Source organism: Furipterus horrens, unplaced genomic scaffold (assembly GCF_987537825.1).
Source record: "Furipterus horrens unplaced genomic scaffold, mFurHor1.1.pri manual_scaffold_6, whole genome shotgun sequence".
In the NCBI taxonomy this organism is placed as follows: Eukaryota; Metazoa; Chordata; class Mammalia; order Chiroptera; family Furipteridae; genus Furipterus; species Furipterus horrens.
This window is the reverse complement of record NW_028327176.1, coordinates 121489187-121511135: the sequence shown is the minus strand read 5'-3', so window position 1 is coordinate 121511135 and position 21949 is coordinate 121489187. Positions and strand designations below refer to the sequence as shown.

At 35.9% G+C, this 21949-nt stretch overlaps 1 protein-coding gene across 1 annotated transcript in view; it reads left to right on the top strand.

Moving 5' to 3' along the window:
* COL12A1 (collagen type XII alpha 1 chain) overlaps window positions 1-21949 on the top strand; it is a 118239-nt gene that overhangs the window by 38706 nt on the left and 57584 nt on the right. Inside the window, exons 15-28 of the mRNA XM_090282670.1 lie at window positions 3975-4241; window positions 4690-4882; window positions 5947-6068; window positions 7790-7939; window positions 8019-8138; window positions 8238-8402; window positions 8953-9099; window positions 11642-11781; window positions 12332-12461; window positions 13774-13916; window positions 14227-14356; window positions 16560-16700; window positions 17750-17875; window positions 20252-20391. Coding sequence (XP_090138796.1) covers window positions 3975-4241; window positions 4690-4882; window positions 5947-6068; window positions 7790-7939; window positions 8019-8138; window positions 8238-8402; window positions 8953-9099; window positions 11642-11781; window positions 12332-12461; window positions 13774-13916; window positions 14227-14356; window positions 16560-16700; window positions 17750-17875; window positions 20252-20391 — 2114 coding nt within the window. The remainder of the gene's footprint in view (window positions 1-3974; window positions 4242-4689; window positions 4883-5946; window positions 6069-7789; window positions 7940-8018; window positions 8139-8237; window positions 8403-8952; window positions 9100-11641; window positions 11782-12331; window positions 12462-13773; window positions 13917-14226; window positions 14357-16559; window positions 16701-17749; window positions 17876-20251; window positions 20392-21949) is intronic.

The following is a 21949-nucleotide window of genomic DNA, read 5'->3' as shown; positions in this document are numbered from 1 at the left end:
GGTGTAGATACCTGGGCAGCCACTAGATCATGCTCATAGAATTTCTTATCAACTTCCAAGGGGACATTTTGGAAATATTTTTAGGATTGCTTTCAACTCAGAGACATGGTATGCAGCTGCTGATAGAATGAAAATCGTGAGTTGTGGCCAGAAAGCTAGTGGGTGAGAAACTTTCTATTGGCCCTCCGGTTTATAGCAGCTGGTTTAGCAGAGTACAGTGGCTGTTGGAAAGCTCCCTCTGAGAGTTATTGAAACATGAAAGGAACTAACAACATGCTTCAGCGTTTAATATCATGTGGAGGACCTTTCAATGAAGTAAAACATTGACTTTTATGTATGGGATGCCAACAAAGCTTTTAAAATTTCTCCTTAAAATCCCAAGTTTTCTATTAAGATGAGGTATATTGTACTTTATTTAAAATTTCTATTCCTTTATTTTAAGGACTTAATTAAAAGGCAGGAATATAATTGAGACCTTTGAAGCATTTCAAGGTATGAAGTACAACATTTAACTATTATTAACATTTAAATTAGGAAATATTTTAAAATTTGGGATCTCATTCTTTTGGGGACATAGGTTTCTTTTTAGACCAACTGTTACAAGATTTAAAAGTTTGTTTTCCTCAATTCTGAGCTGTGTAAAATTTGTCTGATAATTTTGTATAAAAGTCTTGTTCTATTGAATAAAAATTTGAGCTAAAAATAAGAGGTCATATTTTATTAAACCTTTTCTAGAAAAATGTTAGACACACATCAACTTATTTGTAAAAATTTGTAATAATAATCCAAATATATTGTTCTTTTATATGCCATTCTTTCCCATACTATTTTTAAAGCCCTATATAAGATCTTTACATTTTTTGTTTGAAAAAAAAAATATTTTTTTCTTTTAATAGTTCACTTACCTGGAAATAGTAATAGAAAACTGAGGATTAATCTGAATAAATTAATATTTCCAGAAAGTGATATACTTGGCTGAGAATTCCCTTAGTTTCTTTAAACCCTAAAACAAATAAAAAAATTGCAACTAATAGACTCTCAGTTGAAATTATACTTTTGCATCTCTCAGAAGCATAACACATAATCATCTGTTGAATTTCCTTTATCCTCTATACACAATATATCTTTTGTATATATGGCTGCTTTTAAGATTTTCTTTTTTTCATGATTTTAAGCAATTTGCTTATGACGGGCCTTAGTGTCATTTTCTTTTCTTTTTTTTTTTTTTTTTTGCCTATGGTTCTTGGAGCTACTTGATTCTGTGGATATAGTTTTATAAAATTTGAAAATATTTAGATCTTCATTCTTCAAATATTTTATTTATTACACCCTTGTTCTCTTTAGGTACTCCAATTATACATGCATTAGTCTGCTTGAAGTTATCACATAGATGACTGTTGTACTGTTCTGTCTTACAATCTTTTTTTCTTTCCCTTGCATTACATTTGGATACTTTCTATTGTCATGTTATGAAGTTCACTAATCTTGTTTCTGCAATTTCTATTTGCTGTTAATGCCATCCTATGCATTTTTCAGCTACAGGAGTTTTGTTTGAGTCTCTTTTATGTGTTCTTTGTCTTTATTTAACATGTTTAATATTTTATGTCATCATTAACATATGAAATTAGTTATAATAGCTGTTTTAATGTCCCTTTTGAATAATTAGATCACATATGTCATTTTTAGTTCTGTTTCTATTGATTGATTTTTGTTTTTATTATGGGTTTTCTTAGCTCCAAAGCTGTTGGATTAAGCAACAGAAACTTATTTTCTCACAGTTCTGGAGGCTGTTAATCTAAGATGAAAGTTTTTTCAGAATTTTGTTTCCTGTGAGAGCTCTCTTCCCGGCTTGGAGGTGGCCATTTTCTTGCTATGTACATATATATGGCCTTTTTTTTTTTTTTTCAGGTCTGTGCATACAGTTGGGGGTGGGGTGGGCGGAGCACTCTAGTGTCTCTTAAATCTCTTACAAGGATTCTATTCCCATCAGATAAGGCCTTACTGTTATGACCTCATTTAATCTTAATTACCTCCCCAAAGGTTCCATCTCCAAATACGATCACATTGGAGTTTATGGCCTTAACATATAAATTTTGGGGAGACAACTATTCAGTCCATAACATGTGTCATATTTTTTCTTTGCATGCTTGGTAAGTTTTATTCAATGCTAGACATTGTGAGTTTTACTTTCTTGGGTACCAGATATTTTTATATCCTTAAAAACATCCTTAAATTTTATTCTGGGATGCAGTTAAAGTATTTGGGAATAGTTTGAACTTTTAGCTTTATTTTATTCTTTGGTAGAGCTAGACCAGAGAAATCTTTAGTTTAGGGCTAATTTTGTCCCATTACTTGGGCAAATACCTCTTGAGTACTGTCCATGATATTCTAAGAATTTTGAGTTTTTCTGCTCTTGTTAGGGGGAACATTTCTGGCCCTGTGGGAACTCCAGGGATTATTACCTCTGTTCTTTTTGGGTGTTCTATCTCATATACAAGCACTGGTTAGTACTGGGTTGAAGACTCAAAGAGGATTTTTGCAGATTTTTGGAGTTTTTTTCTCTCTAATATCATCTCCTCCATAGACCTCTGGTCTGCAAGTTCTAAGGGCTCAGGACTCCCCAAACTCACAAAACCATCTCCTGAATTAAAGGAGATCACTGAGCTCTACCTGGATTCCCTCTCCCTGTACTGAGGCTGAATATTCTTTCTAAATAATAAGCCAAGATGATCACAAAATTAACTCTCATTCATTTCTCATTTCTCAGGGATCACTCCCCTATGCTTCCTGATGTCCAATGTCTAAAAAATGTTTTTCTGTATATATGTATGTTTTAAATTTTTTCATGTTTTTAGTTGTTTCAAGTGCTTTTTGTCCATTTGAACATGAATGTTTCTCTTAGAATTAAGAAAGATCCTTTGCAGTGTTTCTTTAAGCTTTAGATTCTTCCCATAGAAAATGCTTATGGCTTTTGAATTACTAAGATTTTTGAACCAAATGAAGTGATTTTGCTTATAAACTCTGATTATGTATAAGAAAAGGAAGGTGTTGGCTATTTGTGAGTGTTTGGTGACCTGTTTCTGATATAATTATTAATAATTATAAAATATTAATAAAAGGTAATTTAATAATAAAAATACATTAATCAAACACTTTATGGTACTTCCTAAAACACTCAGTGTTTACTAATTTACCTTTAGAACTCTTGAGATATTTTTATGTGTTAAAGTTTCCTATTCCTTTGTGTTCATGGTCTTACATATTTGTGACAATCACAAGGAATAGTGTTAACTCTAGTTACTCTGGCTAGTCATTTGTGGATTGTACCTTTTCCTGAAAAGACCCAAGAAATACTTCTGACCCTGCATTCATGATTTTTACTGTCCTCCACAGCATGAGTGCTATAGGAATTCTTTACAGATGGAAATATAATAAAATTTTTAAAAGGTCATCTCGGAAATGAATGTTTTCTTTCTTTTTTAAAAATATTTTATTTATTTATTTTTAGAGGAGGGGAAAGGAGGGAGGAAGAGAGGGGAAGGAGAAAATCAATGATATGTGAGAGATACATGGATTGGTTGCCTCTCTCATGCCCCCAACCAGGGACCTGGCCCACAACCCAGGCATGGCCCTAACTGGGAATCGAACTGGCAGCCTTTTGGTTTGCAGGCTGGCTCTGAATTCAGAAATGGATGTTTTCTTTACTAGGACCTTTAGAATGCAGATAGGAAATTCATGCAACATGAACTTCAATTTTTATTTATTAGCTAATCGAAGAGAAAACATCTTACTGTGATCTCACTGAGATTGGGCTCACACGCCATCATGAATTTGTGAGACAGCATGATGCTGAGCAAGAGAACAATGTACATATTTAGGAACCCACAGATAGCTTATTTTCACATAATTGGGATGGTAGACATATATATTTTCTTTCAACATGGTGCACATTGTAATCTTTTTTAATCTCACAGTATCCCAAGAGTCAAAAACCTTGAAAGTAGATGAAGAAACAGAAAACACAATGAGAGTCACCTGGAAACCAGCACCTGGGAAAGTTGTCAACTACCGTGTTGTTTATCGCCCCCGTGGGGGAGGAAGACAGATGGTTGCCAAAGTGCCATCCACGGTCACCTCAACAGTGTTAAAGCGACTTAAACCCCAGACCACATATGATATCACAGTTCTCCCAATTTACAAGACAGGAGAAGGAAAGCTTAGGCAAGGATCAGGAACAACAGGTACAAAACAATAATTGTTTTGGAAAGTATGTCATATTTTAAGGAAAACTTTATACATCTATTTTATTTGTAAATGTCTAAAATTAATTCTGTAATGAAATAGAATAATTTGATAGAATGCCTGATTAACATGTTATTTTTACCAATCAAGCTCCTGGTAAAATGATTCTACATATTAATGTTCTAATGTTAATTTTCTGAAATGTAAGAATTATCTGCATTTTCACTTGGGTAGCACTTTGTTAATCAGCATTTTTACTGAATACTATATCTGGTGCTACCAGACTTAACTTTCTTATAAATACACGTTTTGAAGTGTTATGGCTGTGATGACTCTCATATATGTCACTTAGATATTTTCCAATTCAATTTATTATTGTAAGGGCTAATAAAACACCACAAAGCCTAGTCTTATGGATAATATTTAAAAATCTTGTTATCTTTACAGCTTCTCGATTCAAGTCACCCAGAAATCTCAGAACATCTGACTCAACCATGTCAAGCTTCCGAGTGACTTGGGAGCCTGCCCCTGGGGAAGTGAAGGGTTACAAAGTCACATTCCACCCCACAGGAGAAGAAAGAACACTGGGAGAGTTAGTGGTTGGACCATATGACAATACAGTTGTTTTGGAGGAACTTAGGTAGGATTGAACTATATTTGGTTTGTGTTAAAAGACTGAATAACTTATGTAAATTAGTCAGCCTTACACAGCAGAATTTGCTAGCAGAGTGTTTTAAATCAGCTGGAATTGCTTTCTTATTCTTGGTGTTGGCGAAGTGGAGGTAGGATTCAGGGTTTAGAACGGAATGCAGGACTGAGCAGATATTTTGTAATGTTTTAATGATTTTTGTTATTGCATGGCAATTTTTCATTAACGTCCTGGTTTTTAAAAATTAACATCCATATTATGCTCTTTTATCAAAAGCAGCTTTCCCCTAGCAAGTCCTGTGGCAGTGTGGGGGTTTCTGTTCATTCTGGAAAGGCCCAGGTGACTCACACTGAGATTCTGAGTGTGTCTTATTCCAGGGTGGGCCGTGATAGAGGGAAGGCAGGACTTTGTGCTTGGTGCCAGCAGGCAGGATTGGGGACGGGTGAGCTGACTGAACGTCTTGCTTTAGGCTGTGCAGTGGACAACAAGGAAGTTTGAGTTTGAACAGCACCCTACACTATTAAAGTGAAAAGAATGGACTTCTGTGCAGTTGCTTTTTGAAAGTTTGTTTTGATCATTCATTCAGCAATATTGAAGTCTATATAAATGTTTGTTATTTATTTTTATGAGAATAGGGAGGATGAAATTTATGGAGCCTACTATGCACCAGCATTGTGCTAGGTGCTTTAGGTTACCCTGCAAGGTATAACATTTAAATTATTTTCTTAAAGCCAATTGCTTAGAAGCAGTAAGGCCGAAGAACCTGGTTTCTCCTGACATGTTCGGTGGCATGGTGGGGATTCTACATCTGACAACAAAGCAAGGCAGAGACTGGTGCTAGAAGCCCTAATATTCCCTAAAATGTTGGCTAGCTTCCCTTGATACCTCACACTGTAATCTTAAACTAGAATATGACAGAAATTGGTTTTCTTTTCTTGCAGCGGTATGCATTATAACTTTGAGTGAAAGTTTGTTAATCAAGATGAAGGTCTTAAAGTAACAATGCTACCACTTGGGCCAATTATACATACAGACTATATGTTTTCACATTTCAGGGCAGGTACCACCTACAAAGTAAATGTCTTTGGAATGTTTGATGGAGGAGAAAGTTCACCACTTGTTGGACAAGAAATGACAACCCTTTCTGACACAACTGTAATGCCAATTTTACCCTCTGGTAAGAAATTGAGTTACATTTCCTTAGGAGACCTCAATATTATGAAACTATTCAAATATGAATTGTTAGGTTAATCACACAATGGAAAGTGACTACACAAATTTTACACTAAAATTTATATAAGTAATTTACATATTTAAAAATTCTTTAAAAATCCAACGAAGCATACTTTTTACAATATAGTTTTAAGGCCTTTTTTTTTTGTTAGCATTGCTTTGATTACATAGTACTAATTTATTTAAAGATGAATTTTTGTGATGGGTAGGTAATGTACATTTTTCTCTCTTTTTAATGACTAAAAGGCAGTTTTATTTTGTTAAAGTAATGAGAAAAATGATTCATTTGGGCTTAGCAAGCAGAGTTCGGGAACCACAATTTGGCAAGCAAAATGGCAACATAAGCCCTTTCGACTTTTTTGCACTTGCCATGATTACAGCTTTCATGTATAAGAAGTTAGTTTTGAACATTCTTAGAGGTGCAAGTAGTGGGTAGGATTTACTTCTAAATATCTTCCATCATTTGCAAAAATAAGAGTAGATCTGGGCAATTTAAGAGCAGGCTTGCAAAGGCTTAGGTGCTTGGAATGGTATCTGGGAATCTGCAATCCTGATTTAGTGTATAATACATGATGACGACTTTGTAGGGTGGTGAGCATCATGTAGTTTTTCTCCATGACTTCTCTTTGTAATATAAAGATCAGATACTAACATGGCAAGAGGTGGGAAAATCCATAGCTGGTAGTGTAAACTCCTGGAAAAGAAAGCATTTGAAAATATGGATGTGGACAAAATAAAGTGTCAAATCTAGCTGTTTTGCTTTATTGTTCTATTGTTTCTCCTATGATGATATTAACGGACTTATATTTTTATTTTGTAGCTTGTGCACTGAGGATATTGGGATTATTCTCTCTTTCCAAAGCGCCCTAGCTTTGTATCAGTGTTTGTGCGTGTTGTCTCTACAGCTCTCAATTTGTATATTTGTTTGCACACTTTCTCTAAATTGTCTTTCTTCTCTCTTGATTTTTTAAATGTGCAGACTTTACCATCTGTATTTGCTTGATTGTTTTACATAGCAGATGATTAAGTAGTTAATAACTATATAATAGCTATCATGCTTTGAAACAATTATATTTACTTTAAAAAGGTCTAATTTTAAGTTATGTTCCCATTTCTTCATGATATATACGGTAGTTTCCTGGGAGATTAATTATTGTAAAAGATTTCTTGGCTCACTAAAACCTTCCCTAGCTTATACATTTTATCAGTTCATTTCTTACTTGTCTGCTAATGACCATTGAATATTACAGAAAAATGCAAACCTAATCTTTAGATCACATTAAAATTTTATTAAATTTATTAACACCTTATAGTTATATGGCTATACATTCTCACTTATTTATTTCAGCTCTTGAGTTTGTGAGCCCATTCAAATTTATGATAGTTTGAGTCTCCAAGGTCTATGACTATGGTCAGGAAATATAGTCAAAGATGAAAAAAAGATTTGTTGCTGAAATAATCATTGGAGGAATTGATGATTCTTATGACAGTTATTTGAAGTCAATGAATCACATGGACATATTTTCAGAGCCTGAATTGCAAAGCTGCAAAACTGAAACAGATAGGCAACACTGAGCATTCAGGGGTTGGCAGAGGCGTGGCTAGGAAGTAACCCTGCTAAGAATTTGCTCCTTACTCTGCTCTGTCTCACAATTGCCATGTCAGGGATGGAGTGTATCACCAGAGCTGAAGCAGACATTGTGTTGCTCGTGGACGGATCATGGAGCATCGGCCGGGCAAATTTTAGAACCGTGAGAAGTTTCATTACTCGTATTGTGGAGATCTTTGATATTGGCCCCAAAAGAGTACAGATTGGTAGGTCTGACTCTGTTGAAGACATTTGATGTTTTTATTACGTTCTTTTATATATGCTAATGCCAGTGGTGTTTTTTAGCCCTTGCTCAGTATAGTGGGGACCCCAGAACAGAGTGGCAGTTAAATGCTCACAGAGACAAGAAGAGTTTGTTGCAAGCAGTGGCAAGCTTACCGTACAAAGGAGGCAATACTCTCACAGGTGAGTCAAGTTGGTTTGGTTCAATTTTAGCTCCTGTTTTTGGTCAAAGGTTGTGAATAAATAATGAGGTGATTGATTCTCTTTTAAAAATCCCACTAGGCATGGCTTTGAATTTCATTGGCCAACAGAGCTTCAAAACCCAAGCTGGAATGAGGCCTAGAGCTCGAAAAATTGGTGTTCTTATCACTGATGGAAAGTCACAAGATGATGTTGAGACACCTTCGAAGAAACTCAAGGATGAAGGCATAGAGCTGTTTGCTGTTGGTAAGCACTGACAAGGTTGGCAATGCTCTTGGCACTGTAGAAGCAGAGGATATTTTTGTAGTTAAAGATATTTTCTGAACTGTGAAAAAACAAACACATTTCCCCATCATATGTTATCAAATTATATAATTATCCTTGTAATGAGACAAAAATACGTGTCTTCTGGGAAGGAAGTAATGGCTCAAGAAGATAAATGTATTCTTAAGAGGAATCAGAAAAATTCCCATTTGGTTTTCCATGGCCCAGTCTTTATTTTTGATATCCATATTTTACTTTCCAGAAAAGAGACATTGAGGAGACACTTTTTTTTTTAAATGGGAAATTGGTGTTAAAAGAATTTAGAGGAAGTTAATTCAGAATAGCTTTCAGTTTATATTACTTTTTATTTGTTCCTGTTTTATAAATATAGATAATTATTTTATTATTGAGGAAAATCATATATATGTTCTAGTTAACATTGATTATACAAGGGTAGCCTGTAAAATTTTTGCTTCATTCCATAATTTTTTCCTGAGAAGTGCTTTTAATTGGTGTATATCCATTTTTTGAGGAATTAAAAATGCTGATGAGTCTGAGTTAAAGCTGATTGCATCAGATCCTGATGATGTCCATGCATTCAATGTGGCGGATTTTGACTCACTCACCCGGATTGTGGATGACCTCACCATTAATTTGTGTAACAGTGTCAAGGGTCCAGGTAAGGTTAGCTCAGGATTTCTACCCTCAGCACTGTAACACTTTGGGCCAGATAATTCTGTTCTATTCTATTCTATTCTATTCTATTCCATTCTATTTATTTATTTATTTTAGACTAGAAGGGAGAGAGGGGAAGGGAAGAAGTGTGTGTGTGTGTGTGTGTGTGTGTGAGAGAGAGAGAGAGAGAGAATTTGTTGTTCTACTTAATTATGCATTTATTGATTTTGTTGTTCTACTTAATTATGCATTCATTGACTGATTCTCATATGTGTGCTTACTTGGGCATCAAATCCACAACCTTGGTGTATCAGAATGATGCTTTAACAACTGAGCTACCTGGCCAGGTCTGGGTTAGACAATTTTTGTTTTGGATGGCGGGAGGGGACTCTTCTGTGCATTGTGAGATGTTTAGTAGCATTCCTGTGCCCTGCTCACTGGAAGCCAGTGGCAACCCCTGATTTGTGACAACTAAAAATATCTTCAGAATTTTCCAAATGTCTGCTGAGGATAATACTGTCCACAACTGAGGATCATTGGTTTAGCCCCTGATTTGTTTCTGATAGCATCAAACTAGAAATGACTTCTAGTTTATTTGAGGATCCTTTTAGGTATATGTTCCTGCACACAGACACACACCCATGCATAAGCACTGATTGGAGAAGAGAGATTTTTTTCTTTTCTAATGTATACATATTTTTTAATAAAGCATCTTCACTTTTTAATTACTAAGTATCTATTAAATGGTTGTCCCCAGACTTTTGTTTCCTAAAATTTGACAACTTTTATTTTTTATTAGAAATGAAAAGGGGGTTATATCTCATTTGCTTTGCCTCAACTGGGATGATTAGATTTGATACTTTGCACTTGTAATGCTTAAATATACAGAGACATAACAATGTTAGAGTTTGGACTTTTGTAAATGACATAATTTGTCTTTACCTGTGGAGAAACTGAGACTTAGAGAAGTTAAATTATGCAGGGCCAAGTAATTAAAGATGTTTTTAGAGGTCTTTGAAAAAAAGTAATTCTTGAGAAGGAATTAAGATTTAGAAATCAAATTATGGAACTGAATTTGTAGTGACAAAGGGTAGTGTGAAATGATTACACTCTCTATAAATCACAAGACAAAACATAGTAAACACCAAAATTGAAGGTTTTTGGAAAATTAAAATTATAAAAGTTTCTTCTAAGTACTTGTAATGGCAATATAAATTATGGTAAAGATGGTCTTTCATTATTATCTTCTGGTTTTGGAAAAGTTGGAATGAACTTAACAAATAACGTGGCAAAATGGTTTACATGCTTTGGGTACTGGGATATATTTATCTGACGGTTCCTTCTTGAGTTTCTCGCTCCAAACTTTTGCAGATTTTCTTTTTGGATTTTGAACAGCAGAATAACTTTTTCCCTGGAGAAATGGACCAGCCAGGAAACTGGTATTTGTAGGCTTCTGGCTCTGGATTAGCTGAGACAGTTGTAGTTTTATTTAGTTGGGGAAAACTTTGAATAGGGATGAAAACATCTTTTATCTATTTTCCTTTATTTATTTTTTGTCAACTGTGTAAGAGTTGTATTCATTCTAGTTTCCCAGACAGTAAAATTGGTTGATAATTTTGTAGGCTTGATTATGACCCAAGTACAATAAAGGTTGGGATACTAAGAATGGCAATGCTTTTTCCAGTTTTGGCTTATAAAAAAAGTAGAAAGAAGTTATATGAGAATAATTTGCCATGCGCATGGAGTCACTAAATTAATTAACTTAAAATTTTATTTGGTACATCTTTCTAGTGGTCATATGGAGCTTAATATTTCTATGTTCATTAATAATTATTCCAGATATTGTTCTGCATTAGTCATTTCACCTATATCTACCCACAGAGAGCATAATCACAGACAGTATGATGTTACCAAATTTTTAAAAACTTGGTTGCTTTTTCACTCTCTTGAGTGTGAAAGTGGTTAGTTTCTCTTACCACTGAACTAGGTCCTGTAGGGGAACTAATCATGAACAAGAAACCAATTTTGTTCTCACAGAGTGCTACCTGAATATAAATAATCAAAATGATATTGAGGGCAGTGAACTTGGATGATACCAAAAGTAACACAGACAATGGAATGATCAGGTCCCAAATTCTTGTTTATTGATTATAAATTAAGATTTATATGGGATTATAAATCATTAAATTTATTAGATTATAAGTTGATTACAAGGCTAGTGAGAGGAAGAAGTATCCAAAGGATGATTCAGAGGTTTTGAGACGAGGTGATTGGTAAACTGGTGGTGCCATAAGGAAGAGTGGGATCAAGTTTCAATGAAAGAAAATGAGCTCAAGTTTGAATTTTCTGAGGCTGAAGAACCCTCTGGTCACTCATTCAGAGACAACTTATGGGCAGTGGGCCTCTATAATGACTTACTGTAGCTACTTAGTATGTGAAAGGATGTGTGTACAAACTTAATTTGGAAACTAATAATGTTTCAATCTAATTTCAAATTTCTTGATCTAATAATGAAAAAAGTGTATGTACTTTATTTCCACATGTAGGTGACTTGGCAGCACCTTCTAACCTAGTTATTTCTGAGCGAACCCATCGTTCTTTTAGAGTGAGCTGGACACCTCCTGCTGACAGTGTGGATAGATATAAGGTGGAATACTACCCGGTTTCTGGAGGGAAACGCCAAGAAGTGAGTAGACCACACCTGCAGTCCACTTTCTCCTGATGTTCAGATTGGGTCCTCCTCATTAGGGCTCTGGGAAAAATGGAGGGTGAGGAGCAAGAGGGAGGGATAGTGCAGAACTGAGTCAACAATGGTGCTTTCTCTTTCTTGCTAGGCAAGCACTTCCCTTAGGGCTTAATTAAAGGAAAAGAGCACTGCTTAAACTCATGATTTCTGAGAGTTGAAGAATATCAATATGATTTTTAATTAAAATTTAATTAGAGGATGCTTGATTTTTTCATGGGTTTATACTTAGAATCAGAGAGTTAGAAGGGAACATTAAAGATTATATAGTTTCACCCACTCATTTTACAAATAAGGAAACAACAGTTGGGAGAATAAATTATATGAATTGTCCAAGATCTCATTGTAATGTGGTAGTTTGCAAAAACAAAAGACAGTGGTCTTATTGAAATATAATTTTTAAGCTCATTGCAATTAACTACTTTGTAACTATAGTATAAAAGAGGGGAGTGATTATAATATGTTGTTATTACTTAAAATTTTTTTCCTTTAGTTTTATGTGAGCCGACTGGAAAGTAGCACAGTACTGAAAGATCTGAAGCCTGAAACTGAGTATGTTGTGAATGTGTATTCTGTAGTAGAAGACGAATATAGTGAGCCTCTCAAGGGCACAGAAAAAACTTGTAAGTCAGATTAAAAATAAAATATTGTTGTTTTGTTTTTTGAGATAAAGAGGTGTCAGCTCATGTGGGTTTTTATCAGTCTTCTAAATCATTCCTTTATTCAATATCAATTCAACAAACATTTACTGAGTGCATTCTTTGTGTAGGTGCTCAATACTCAGTGGTTTTCTGCTCTTACTGGGTGCCCCTGTCATCATGGGACCCACTGGTGGAATGGGTAGTCATAGCTATAGATAACGTAGAGGGCAATGTATCTTTCATAGAATTATTCACTTCTCAAGGGAAGATAGCATGTGTGGGGAGTGGGACTAAGATTAGGAAGTGGAGCTGTACTGAGATGATCTAGTTTCATTCTGTCGATGGCCATATCTTCCTGCAGGCAATGAGTTCTCTCCATTTCTCTTTTTTCTGGCCTTTGGCCTCTGGCCTTTACTAGAAAAGTTCCAATGGCTTTGAGTTCAAGTAGAACTTTTAGGAAAGATGCTCCTCTCTCCTATTTCTGGTAGGGTTTATGAGGCCTTATGAATATACTCTTTCCTTCTCCCATCTTCTTGGCTGGGCTCCAGGGGAAAGGGAGGCTACTTGTAGGAGAAAGGAGTGGGTATCACTCTCTCCAAGTCAAGAATTGACTACTTACTGCTCAGTTCTTTAGGTTTTTATCTCTTATTTTATTTCCCTTTATGTTAGACCATAGGAGGTAGGAAATAATGTATTTCATAATAGGCAGGATTAATTTGATAATTCCTTAAAACTTTAAACTCAATCTTTGTACAGAAAAGAGAAAGCTATATGAGTGTTAAATGAAGAAGAAACTGTAAACCTTTTACTCTGCCTTGTGGGGTTGACTTCAAAAAGCCCATAAATTCCCTAAGTTCCAGTTATTAATGTATGGCACTCTCAGTTAAAAATTTTTTTAAATAAAGGTGAAATAAAATACGGTGTTGCTTACTTATGTAGGAAATTATATGATTAAAGAATGAACATAGTCCAATTAGGGATGTTCCACAAAAAGTGACTGAAATATAAGAAGTTGGTATCTATTTTGGCTTCTATATGGACTCACAGGAATATTTCAAATTTAAACTTCCTTCCTTCTATGAAATAGTTATAACATACTGTCCTGAGTATGAGGTATCTATGAACAATGAGTTTGTGTTTTTTGGGGGGGAGGAAAGGATGATATTAACTCTCATTGATTTCTCATAGCAACTTTTTATTTAGCATATACAAATATCAAAACTAAGTAGGAAACAATTAAAAAATGAGTAGAAGGATGGGAGTTAGACTGATGTCTGTTTTTACATTACAACAGTGCCTGTTCCTGTAGTCAGCCTGAATATTTATGACGTTGGCACTACCACCATGCAGGTGCAGTGGCAGCCAGTGGGAGGGGCCACTGGCTATACTTTGTCCTACGAAGCCGTCAATGCCACAGAACTGACAAAACCCAAAGAGGTGGGAGACATTTGTTTCTTTTTCACGGGGTCTTCATGAGACTTTGTGGTTTTAAGAGTCTTCATTAACTGCAGTTACTTATGAACCCACTTATACCTTTACACCCAAACCAGAAAAACAGAAAATTAGCTTTGCAGTCTGTGGCACATTTTAGAAAACATTGGCATGAAAAAAAATAAAGTTCAGAAAAATGAAAAATAAAAGTTGTGTTATAATCTAGTGGTTACAAGTGGCCTATAATTGGCTGTTCCCAGTAAGTGGAAACATTTGATCTGAATGTCTGATTTCCCCTTGGCATGTCCATGTGCAGATGCGTGTGGGGCCAGCAGTGAATGATGTACAGCTGACTGACCTCTTTCCCAACACCGAGTATGTGGTCACAGTCCAGGCATCCCTGCATGGCCTTACTAGCGAACCTGTCACTGCTCGGGAAGTTACCTGTAAGACATTGCTAATTTTCCTTCTTTTCTATTGCTGTAAACATAGTGTTTGTTCAGATTTTTCTTTTACTCCATGATGCTAACCATAATTTGATTATTTATGTATAAGTTATAGGGTTATTATTTATGGCAATCAAATTTAAGAATTAAGATTAAGTCTAGACTTATGGCAGCATCTTAAATTGATTCTAGGATTTACATTTTTTGTTTCACATTTAACATGACCGTTGTTGAGATGTATCTTACAACCAATGCTGTCTTACAACTCTTCTTGGTCAGATGTCTATCCAGGCATAGAACATAAAATAATGTATACCTTACAAATGATGTTGCTGTAGGTCCATGAAATGTGGTTGGTGAGAATGGAAAGTTGGATAAGTGTAGTTTTGGAGGTCAGTATTTGGTTTAAGATCAATATGTTCCAAATTTTTAATGAAGTAGAAACTCTGTAGCACATATGAATGTCTGTTTCCATTAAATGAATTAGTCAATTAATTCAATCCAAAAACAGTGATCATCTATTATACTCCAGTTACTGTGCTAGGTAATGTACAAAGCAGCACAGAGAGCGTGGGTTCTTTCCTAGTTTGCACTTCTCTTGTGTGTGTGTTGATCAGCCCTTTTTGTGTTTCCTGTTTCACTAGCATTTTTCTTGAAAAGTGACAATGATTGCACTTACGACCTTTGCCTGACCTAGCTGGGAGTTTGGTTTCATGCTTGTTGAGGTGGGCATGCTGGGATAGATAACTTGGCTTAAATTTGGTGAGTCTCGGTCCACATTTCTAGGGAAATAAAGAAGTTGGAAGTAATCTTCAATGGGGGGAAAGGGCCTGAGACAGAAGCATGATGGGGCAGAAAAGAGAAAGAGCCCCTCCTGGGTGGGGCAGTAGAAATTCATGAACAAAAAATAATCATCTTTAAAAAATTTTTTTTTATTTTTGGTTTTTCAATTACAGTTGTCCCCTTTTCTCCCAATTTCTCTCCCCCACCCAACCCACCCCCCCTCCCGCAATCATATCCCTCCCCGTTGTCCATGTCCATGAGTCATTTATATACATTCTTTGACTAAACCCTTCCCTTACTTACCCCCCTTCTCTCCCTCCCCCCTCCCCCCTATTGACTGCCATTCTGCTCTTTGTTCTATTTAGTTCTTTTGTTTGTGTTGTTCTTTAGTTTCCTGTGTTAGGTGATATCATATGGTATTTTTCTTTCTTTGCCTGGCTTATCTGCCATTTGCAACAACATGGATGGAACTAGAAAGAATTTTGCTTAGTGAAATAAGCCAGGCAAAATAATCATCCTTTATACGTTAGATCCTGTTTGGAGCTGGGGGTTTTGTGCAAGCCAGGGATGAAGACATGTGTTCTGAGTGTGCTGGGAGAGAAGACCCATTTGACTAAAAGACAAATGTGGCTTTGGATTGGGCTATGGGGCTGGACCTTAATAGTGGAGGCAGGGAGCACAGAGAGATAAAAGCATTGAAGGGATGAGGTGCAGAAATGAAGGTGGAGAGAAAAATTCAGGAAGAGAGGTGTATAGAGTTTCAATGAGAGACAAAGGAAATTGGTCAAATGGGCAGCTACAAAGAGTGAGGTATGTCTTATATAAAGAAAAAAAAAAAACCCCTTCCTTAGTTATCTTCCTCCCTCTTCTTTTTAAGGTAAAGATTTGTTTGTCTTGGTAAAAATTTACTTTTTGTATGTTCTTCTCACCCTTTAGGCTTCTGTAGATTTTCTTATAAGCTTGTTGTATGCTCCGTTTTAGCCCATCTTCATTCTTCACTCTTGTAACTGTTATTTTTCTACCACCTTCGTAAGGAAGCTTGACTCTTGATTTTGCTTTTTACCTTAATTAATTTAAATACCTGATAAAGAAACAGAAGTGATAAATTTATGGTGAATTCTGATTTATTATAGCTGAGAAGCAAGTAAGGGTTTATATAGAGTGGAATAAATTAACATGTAAGTGAGAAATAGAGTTGTTATATAAATTTAAATTTATCCTATTTTTTAAAAGACTTCTTAAGGATAGTTCAGCTCTACCTGGTAGAATCATAGTACTTTTATCACTGTAACCATTATTTTTAGTTATTTTGCTGCACACCTTTAAGTTTTCTCAAAACAACTTTTGAAAGCTTGTGTGGATTCTTTAGAGCTTTATGGTTGAGAATCACATCTAGACCTAATTTCTCATGCATCTCCAGTGCCTCTACCCAAACCACGAGACTTGAAACTCAGAGATGTGACCCACAGCACCATCAATGTCTCTTGGGAACCTGCACCTGGAACAGTGCGTAAATATATTGTTCGCTACACAACTCCAGACGAGGATAACAGACAGGTAGGTTGGAGATTAGAATGGGTTTGGAATTATTTGTTTTCCTAGTATGTTTAACAAAAGAACCTAAACAAATATAGTTAGTAGCATGTTTTGAATATTGTCATTTTATTAATATAGTGTTGAAAAATTGTTATATTAATAAAACACTTTTTGAATATTGATAAAATATCTTGCATTTACTTTAAAATGTTTTTCTCTATGATAATCATCTTAAAAATATCACTCCTTAGTTATAGAATCTAGATAGTATTTCTTTTTCATCCAGATGCCTTATATGGTGCTCTTCATTCTATAAATTACTGAAAATTGTCAATAATATTTCTAAAAAAAAAGCTAGCAAGGGGATGTTGGGTAGTTTGTCAGATAATAGGAAGATAAGACAATTGAAAAGGACAGAGTAAGGATGAGTATGTTTTTAAGAGGAGTGTCCTTTTGTCAGTGAATGTGTTTGGGTAGATGTTGGGGTGGAGAGCTTTTCCCATGACAACCTGATTCAAAGTGGGAGCAAATTGAGGGGCTTCACTAGTGAATGGGTTTAAAATTTGTATGTGCTTGGGGCGGGGGCATTAATATCAGAATCTCAAGGGCATTTTTGGAATATAGAAATAGTTTCGCTAAGCACCCAGTTACTATGCCGGTGATTTGGATTATACAAAAGCTAATTTATCCATGTACACACATTCAAAAGAGGTACAATGACCAGTGGGTCTCACAGGGCTCTTGTGCATAGCAAACGTGATAATCCACAGGATGACATTTCCAGAAGAAATGAGGCAGCGATATCAAGGGAAACAGGTGAAAAACGATTAGGTTGTTTAAATCTACAGGCAGTCATCATTTAGTGGGTCAGATATGGCTCTAGTGCATACTTCTTTTTCCACTTCAGAAACATATGAACTGTCTCCAGTTTCTGGACTTTTATGCAGATTGGAAAAAATTGCTTTTTTTGGTCCCACTATTCTCATGCTCTTTTTGCTGAGGGGTACAGTAAACAACAGAGATGTTAATAGTAAACCCTTCATAAAAATAGCTCCACTGTTCTATTACAGGTAGAGGTAGACGGGTCACAGACCAGCATCCCTCTCAAAGAACTCACCTCACGAACCCTGTACACAGTCAGCGTTTCTGCCGTGCATGACGAGGGGGAGTCTCCCCCAGTGACTGCTCAAGAAAAGACTCGTGAGTTGTGGTCATGCTGTATTGGCTCATTTTGTTTTTTAATGCTATTTTTGCCAGGATTTAATAACGTTTGCATTCATAGGTTGCTTTTCATTTATTTTTTTCTCCTCTTCTACCTTTAGTCCATTTCTTTTATAATTTCTATCCTACCATTATTCTACCAGCCGCTGTCACTAATTCATTTTCTACATACTTCACTGGTGTGTGTGGGATTGGTGGTGGGATGGGGGAGAAAAAGTACATTCTTGACATATTTTGGACATTTTTTCTGGAAAAATTGCATTAGTTATCAAATATTTTTGCCATCTTACTGTATGTAAAGGGCTATCGGGGTAACCAAATATAGGCATTTCTACTCTCAATAGTTGATGATTTTGTTGAGATAAAATTAATTAACAATACATGGGGTTGGGTAAGGAAGGTGAGGTATGTGGCACTCAGATTCTATGCATTCAGATTTCAGAGGAAGGGGAGACTTCCACAGTGGGAAGGTGGGGAGATACAGGGCACCCTTCCTCACCTCTCCTTCCCTGTTCTATTATGTTGCTTCTTCAAGGGATCTATGTTTCTCTCCCTCTCACGGTACTTCAGTAGCATTTAACCATTTTATTATTGCCTGTCAGTCTTTTTTTTTATCTGTTCTGCTTTCTCCTCCTAAAAAAGGTAGAGACATACTGATTTTGTTTAACTTTGCATCTTCAGTGCTTGGCACAGTGCTCAGCCCCTAATTTCCTAATTTAATAGTAGTTAAAAAATCAAGGTCTAGATTCAGCAGTATTCCAAAGAAATATAATAGGGGTCACATATATAATTTCAAATTTTCTAATAGCCACATTAAAAAGGTAAAGAGACATAAAATTAATTTAAATAATGTTTTATTCAACCCAATATATCTAAAATATTATCATTTCAACATGTATCAGTATAATAATTATTAATCAGATATTTTATATATTTTTCCTCATAAGTCTTCAAAATCCAAGATGTATTAATATTACACTTACAGCATATCTCAAATATGGACTAGTCGCATTTCAAGTACTCACGAGCTGCACATGGCTTGTTGCTCACATAGTGGACAGCGCAGGTCTAGAGAATTTAAATGACTTGCCTGCCTCATCCAGTAATGTAGTGGTGGGATCAGTGCTATACCCTGGAACTTTTACTTCCTATAAAATAACTCCCTCACCAGAGGCTCAAAAGCTTCTCCTTTAGTGCCCAGCTGTCTGTGCATGATCAGGGCATCTAGTGAAGTGTCCAAGCCTACTCCTCAACATCAGGCAGCATCCACTTCTGTGATTTTCTTACCATGTGATATCTCTTAGCAATTTCAGTTGCCTTCTTGACATCAGTTGTTACCTGGTAAGTAAGAGTAGTGCCTAGAGAAGAAAACTGATGCCTGTGAATAGACTGACAGCTTTGCATAAACGTAACATGAGTAGTAAAGAGATAAAGAAGTCAGGGAAAAAAGGCTAGTGGAAGCAGGTAATTTAGTACACTAAATTAATACTTTCAATATAAGTTTTTATTCCTTAATATTTCCTAATAACATTTAGATACATCCAAAGTGCATCCTTGACGTTTTGATGGCAGTAGTGCTTGTGACAGTGGTCCCCTCTCTTTGTTTCAGTGGGTCTTTCCACTCTAATTATCAGAAACACATTTTTGGTGGCTCTGGGTTTTGTGTAGTTGGCTTTGGTTACCAGGAATTAGAGGAATTATTGACAATGAACATTTAGGACTGGCAGCAGACATTCCAAACTGCTTGTACTGCAAACTAACCAGAGTGCCTGACAAATGGAGAGGTTTTTAATTGGGATTTCAACAGTCCTCAGCACTCCAGAGTTTTTCCTCTCTTTAGATAGAGGTAGTTACAGTCTGCTTCACATTGTGTTTAAAGTTAGTGACTGTAGGAAAAGATTATGTATGCATTACTTGGATCATAACATTTCATGAACCATGAAGGTTCATGCATGCTCTGATATTATATGCCAAAATTTCTGCTTATGTGTTCTGCTGTGTGAAAGAGCTGTTGGTTTTCATTAGATTCTCAAAAAACTTGAGATGCAAAATGATTAGGAATCCCTGAATTAGAGTACTGCTAAATATTACCTTTAAAATCATCATTTTAATAGAACATAATCACCTATAAAAAATAAAAAATTAATAATCACCTATTATATCCACACAATCCTTTCAGTTCTCAGAACTCTCTTTTGTATTTATGTTTCAAATGAACCGAATTGGGGAGATATTTGCTTTTAAGCAATGTTTTCAGCCTGTCTTTCCGTGTAAAACAAGGCAGTTTTGTTATATTACAGTAAATTAAATTTTTAGATCATATTAAAAAATTAGTCCTACCTTTTCTCATGACAGACACGGTGCCAGCCCCAACCAACCTAAAGATCACTGATGTCACAACAGAGAGTTTCAGAGGGACTTGGGATCACGCAGCTTCAGATGTGTCTCTCTACAGAGTAACCTGGGGACCTTCTGGAAGCTCAGATAAGCTGGAGGTAGTGTTAACTCTCTTTCCCTCTTTTCTCTCTTTTTTTAATGTCCCATTTAATTATAGGAAATCTTATCTGAAAAATGTTTTACCTGTGTTTCCAGAAAAGCATCCTTTTTAAAAATTTATTTTTAATTTTTATTTTTCAAGTATATTTTATTGATTATGTTGTTTCAGTAGTAACAATTTATTTTTCCCTTTGCTCTCTCTGCCCAGTACTGCCCTTCCCTCCAACAATCCCACCCCCTTTAGTTCATGTCTATGGGTCGTGCATATAAGTTCTTTGGCTTTGCCCTTTCCTATATTATTCGTTTTTTGCTTTTGTTTTTTTGTTTTTTATTTTTTTAAAATATGCTTTACCGATTATGCTGTTACAGTTTCCCAATTTCTTTTCCCTTTATTCCCCTCCACCCAGTGACATCCCTCCCTCCAGTTGTCCCCCCATATAGTTCTTCTCAACATCTTCCTATCTACCCCACTCCCTCCTACTATGATTCTTAATTCCTGTACCATCTTCCTCCCTTTCCCCCTTCCCCCTCCCTGCTGACCTCTCCCCAAAATGTTCCCCATACCTATAATTCTTTTCTAACTCTCGTTGCCTACTTAGTTTGCCTTTGTTTCGGTTTCCTAGCTTCTGTTGTTGGTTGTTGTGATACAGTTTTCATTTTAATGTTCATAGTTTTGATCCTCTTTCTCCTAAACAAGTCCCTTAGACATTTCATAAAACAGTGGTTTGGATCTGATGAACTCCTTCAGTTTTACTTTGTCCTGAAAGCACTTTCTCTGCCCTTCTATTCTGAAAGACAGCTTCACTATATGGAGTAATCGTGGTTGTAGGTTTTTGCTTTTCATTACTTTGAATATTTCTTGCCAGCCCCTTCTTGCCTGCAGAGTTTCTTTTGAGAAATCAGCTGACAGTCTTATTGGGACCCATTTGTATGTAATTCTAATCTTCTCTCTTGCTGCTTTTAAGATTCTCTCTTTATCCTTAATTTTTGACATTTTGATGATAATGTGTCTTGGTGTGGTTCTCCCTGAGTCCAGTTTTTTTGAAACTCTCTGTGTTTCCTGGACCTGTAAGACTATTTCCTTCCCCAAGTTAGAGAAGTTCTGCTTTATTATTTTTTCACATAATTTTTCAATTTCTAATCCTTCTTCACCTTCTGGCAACCCTATGAGTCAGATGTTGGCCTGCTTATAGCTGTTTCATAAGTGGGCCAAGTGAGCCTCTCCTCATTTTCCTCACTTTTTGTTTCCTCTTTCTGCACTGGTTCCTTCCCTGTGTTCCGATTTGTTGATTTGATCCCTAGTTTTCTTTCCCTCGCCACTAGTTTCATATGTGTTTTCATTAATTTTAGCAGGACTAGCCTTTATTCCTTCCCCATCTTATTTAAGATCTGCTGTTATGTCTGTAAACATTTTCATAACCAAAGCTCTGAACTGTGCCTCAGAAAGATTTCCTATCTGCTGATCTGTTAGATTAGATATTTGCTATCTGGTCAGCTGCATCACCTGGATCTCTATCATGATCTGTGCCATCCTGACAGTTTTGTGTTTACCTTTGC